Here is a 4,795-nt window from a genome sequence, read left to right on the forward strand (position 1 = left end):
CTGGACCCCCCGAAAGGAGGGTAGGGCAGACACAGTTCTCTGTGAATATCTTGAAAACTGTAGGGCCTAGGATGAACATTTTTTTCCGTATGTTTGCCTCCAGGGGTCATGTTAACCCATTTCATGTGCACACATGTGCACAAACAGATACACACACACACACATACATTCACAGTAATCATACGTATGACACATACTCACACAGTAGACATATGTACGCTTGCATGCACAGGCACTTACGCAGGCACACACACAAGCACGCACACACACACTCACACACACACACACACCCACACACATAACATAAACATAACACAAACAATCAAGAATTTCTCAGAATTATGAACAGGCAAGATGGAGGTGGGGTTGTATAAAATGAATTTTACATGTGAAATCTATGAACTAATCATGTTTTGGTACTTGTTGTCTAGCAGATACCAGTGAGAATTGAGTGTGGATAATGCAATTTAGTGAGACAGTTAGAATCATATAGGCCTTTCAGCGTGATTTCTTTTTGTGGAAAAAATGTGCTGGACTGGGCGGCGGTCATATTTTGTACCGCTCTGCGGTACATCTAGTTTGTGAGTATTTCCGTGTGTTAAAGTCTATTATGTTGTTTAAATATGTGTGTTTGTGTGTGTGTGTGTGTGTGTGTGTGTGTGTGTGTGTGTGTGTTTCAGGTGGACAAGGGTGTGGTGCTTTACGAGCAGAAGTCTGTGGACAGGGTCGGCTGGACAGCTCTGGACACGTTGAGTTTCTCTGTGTCATCACCTCCCACCTCCCTGGAGGCTCAGACGTTCAACATTGACATCTCATACGAGAATATCGGGCCCAGCCACAACTCCCTCCTCCTCAAAAACACAGGTATGTGGATCGTTAAAAGGTTGCGTAAGATAGCCTGATCTTTGTTTCCGTATTAGTTAGTGCTGAAAAACTGGAAATTCCTATCAGCACTCAATATCCGGCTTTGGTGATGTGCTGATGCATGTTGTAATTGCTTTAGTCAAATCTGTTTGACCTTTTAGCCTTCTCTGGGTTTACAAATGGAATGTAAATGAATGGCTTCTCTAATGCTAACAGTGAACTCAGGCTCTCTTTTAAAAAACTAGAGGGAATATGGAAAGTCTTGTTTAAAAAAATACAAGTACTATTTAAACTAACTAACTAACTAACTAATTTATGAACAGTACATAATGTAAAATGTCAAAAAATATGTGCTGTTTTTGTCACCAGGTGCTGTAGTGACTGAGGGAGATAAAGTCGTCATCGACAAGTCTAAGCTGGACGGCAGCAACCTCATAACCAAGCGTCCAGAGTCACAGCGCCAATCCTTTGAGGTCTGGTACCAGGTCACCAAGCTTCCACAGCATGGTTTTATTGTTGTGGGCGAGCGGAACGTCACCAAGGAGAAGCCCAACTTCTCTCAGTTTATCCTCAACAAGTATGGCATCACCTACCATCACGACAACTCCGAGAGCACCAGCGACAGATTCGTGTTCGACGTCTTCCTCAACTTGAAGAGCAAGCCCACACAGCGTCCCCTGGATGACGACGAGGTAGTGCAGGAGTCCTTTAACATCACGGTCACACCCGTGAACGACCAGCCCCCCGTGCTGAAGACCAAAGCTCCAAGCCTGAAGGTTGTCCAGGGCGACATGGCAGTGCTGGGCCCAGGCAACCTGAATGTGGTGGACCTGGACAACCCTCCAGAGGAGATCCGGTACACGGTGATCAGTCAGCCCAACAACGGCTTCCTAGCAATGGAAGGAAAGCTCAATGTGTCGGTGCAGACCTTCACCCAGGCTCAGATCAACAGTGGGCAGCTTTACTTCGTCCAAGACGGGTCACCCGCCTCGGGTGTGTTCTACTTCAGCGTAACGGACGGACACCACCGTCCAGTTTACAAGCTCTTCAATCTGGAGGTGACCGAGATCACTGTCTCGCTCGTCAACAACAGCCTCGTGCTGCTGGAACAGGGTGAGACGACCGCCACGATCACATCTGCACAGCTGGCCGCAGAGACCAATGGCAAGAATACCACCATCCGCTATCGAGTCACAGAGTCACCGCGTTACGGGAAGCTTCTGTTGGACGACATATTGTCGTCGTCTTTCAGTCAAGAGGACCTACAGGCTGAGAGGCTGGTCTACCACATGCTGGAGTCCACCTCGTCCACAGATAGCTTTGAGTTCATGGCCTTTACGTCTGAGGCCAACCTCACGGGCCAGGTGGTCAACATCTCGGTGACGCCCAGGGTTAAATTTGTGGAAAGGCTGCAGGTGCCCAATGGAGTTCAGTTCAAACTGAAGACACGCTTCCTCAATGCCACACGGTTGGCTGCTCTTAGTGGCAGCGATCCCATCTTCGAAATCCTGGCCCATCCGAAGTGCGGAAAGCTTGTCAGAGCCACGAAACACGGGAAGAGAGCCACTCCGCTCGAGTCTTTCACTTCCCGTGATCTTGAGCAGGAGAAGGTAGCCATCGACGTGAAGGCAAACTTGACAGGAATCCAGGAACTGAACGATTCGCTAGTGTTTGTCTTAAAAGCGGACACTGTTCCCCCAGCCAGAGGAGAGCTGATGTTCACTGTTGTGCCGTATAGTCCAGTGCTCTTCACGACTACTGTGAGTCCTGTCCCCTCCACCAGGCCGATGGTCCTCAACCACACCTCAGCAGCCGCGGGCCCAGGCTTGGCTCTCTCCCTGTCCACCTTGGCACCGGGCATCACTGCCACACAGCGCCAGTCCACCCGGCTCCTTCCAAAGAACCGGGGCCGTGACCGCTGGGGGAACCAGAACCAGAACCGGACCGACCCCGCGGCCGCCTCGACCGTCCCCCGACCGGCGCTGGAGGAGCCAGACGTGGCTCGAGTGAGGAACACGCCGGTGCGCGTGGAGTCCTACCCGCAGAAGAGCTCCAACCCCCTGCTGGTGATCCTGCCCGTGCTGGCCTGCCTGCTCCTGGTGGTCATCCTGCTCATGTTCATCGTCTACCTCCGCAAGAAGAAGAAGAAGCAGCAGCAGCAGCAGCAGCAGCAGAAGACCCTAAAGAAGAGCGACGCGGCGGCCAGCCTGACGGCCTCCCCCTGCCCACCAAGCCCCGCCGCCCAGTCGGAGAGGAGCGCCGCCATCCCCACGGTGACCGTCACCCCGCTGAGCCCCAGTTGCCCCGGCAGCCCCATGTCGGAGAGGCCTCACGGGGCCTCGGACGCCTCCCTGCCCCTCTGCTCCTGGGGAGGGACGGATGCCGAGGCCGAGCAGCTCTGCCGCACTCCCAAACCCACCCTGCAGCGCAACCAGTACTGGGTATGACCTCCAGGTGGCGCTGTGACTATTGGACTTGACTAACTAGCACCAGGCTACTCTGCAGCCCCTCCTCATGCTGGCTCACATGGTACATCTTATGGTGCAAAGTATGCTGGACTTAACCATTCATCTACCATAACCTTTGGTCATTACTGTATTTTCCAAGCTTTGCTCTGCTGTGCATGATACTGAACACTGTCTCACATAACTGTAATTCTTTATGCACCTTGGCGGTTCTGAAGATTAGCGTTTCCAGCTACGGTAACATTTCAAGCGAAAGCTAAGCTTCAAAAACTACTGAGCCGTTCTACACTAACCAAACATTATATCTGTGTTGCGGAATAAACATTGTTCTTGTTATGGTACTGTATTGAAGCTAAATAGGAAATCATTTCTTTAACTTGTATCAAAATGTCTCAGCATGTGACTGTTGAAGTGGAACCTATCAAACTGTTCAAAAACCACTGCACTCTTGAAAGATATTACAAGTACTATTTGAAACCAAGTCTAAATACAATCAAATCAAAGGCACCAGTTGAAATTGCATTAGCAATGGCTAGGATTGGTCTCCATTTTCTATGCTGCTGGCTGGCTGGAAGAGCAGGTGTCATTTGTTTTCAACCTAGTCTTGAGTTACTACCTCCATACATGAGCAGTCAGCTGGCTGAAGTGAATAAGGGAAGGCTTATTGATGTATTGTGCAGACTGTCAAGTTATGACCACTAGGTAACCAAGGGCACCCCGCTATTTTGTCTATGTTGGAAAAATTAAGGGGTTGCATTTATACCCTAAATCTTGATAAATCTCAAGAAATACTTTATTTTAACACTGAAAATGATTTTAACACTTTTAGATTCACATGGTATAGGTGTGAATATGATATTTTTGTGTTTTTTTATGATATTTTGTTATTCTTTTTTATGTATGGATCTCTTTTGTAAACTCAGGAATTAATATATGGGAATAATCCTCTGTATAGAGACTGCATCATGTCGATTTGTGCTATTTTTATTATACTGAGTCGATGTAAGGTAGAACAATCACTGTAATACCTGCAGTAGTCTGTGAAGGTATGAAAAGCATTATCATCACTTTAACTTCCCTCCAGTATTCACTGTGTAGTGCCAGTCTCTACCCAGGCTGATAGTGAATCAGAGGCGATATCTGATGTATGTTTATTTATGATGTCCTACGGATTCCTACCATGCACATCATGCCGAGCCTTTAAGGCTTGTTTTGCCGCATTTCATCCTTATATTGTGAAACACTCCTTCAATCCATGCTGAATCCATGGTGAATGACTGCTGAGTATTAAAAGACTATAAAGAAAACTCATAACCACTTATCTCTTCCTTTTGGTACGGAAGCATAGCATCATCTGCTGCAAATTAAATAATGGCCTATGTGTTGTCTTTAAGGCTTGCATAGTGTTTATTGTCAAGTTTGCCAAAAATATCTGTCTGTGGAAAAAAATCACACTTGCATACTGT

At 47.9% G+C, this 4,795-nt stretch overlaps 1 protein-coding gene across 1 annotated transcript in view; it reads left to right on the forward strand.

The window, feature by feature from the left end:
- The window catches only part of cspg4ba (chondroitin sulfate proteoglycan 4ba), a 27,808-nt gene extending 23,295 nt beyond the window's left edge, over positions 1-4,513 (forward strand). Inside the window, exons 9-10 of the mRNA XM_076269869.1 lie at positions 681-864; positions 1,234-4,513. Coding sequence (XP_076125984.1) covers positions 681-864; positions 1,234-3,311 — 2,262 coding nt within the window. The 3' untranslated portion in view covers positions 3,312-4,513. The remainder of the gene's footprint in view (positions 1-680; positions 865-1,233) is intronic.
- Positions 4,514-4,795: the final 282 nt, after the last annotated feature.

The sequence above is a fragment of the Alosa pseudoharengus genome, unplaced genomic scaffold (genome assembly GCF_046254945.1).
Source record: "Alosa pseudoharengus isolate Yale_2024_CS ecotype anadromous, Long Island Sound unplaced genomic scaffold, YU_APseudo_1.1 YU_APseudo_1.1_scf_6, whole genome shotgun sequence".
NCBI lineage: Eukaryota > Metazoa > Chordata > Actinopteri > Clupeiformes > Clupeidae > Alosa > Alosa pseudoharengus.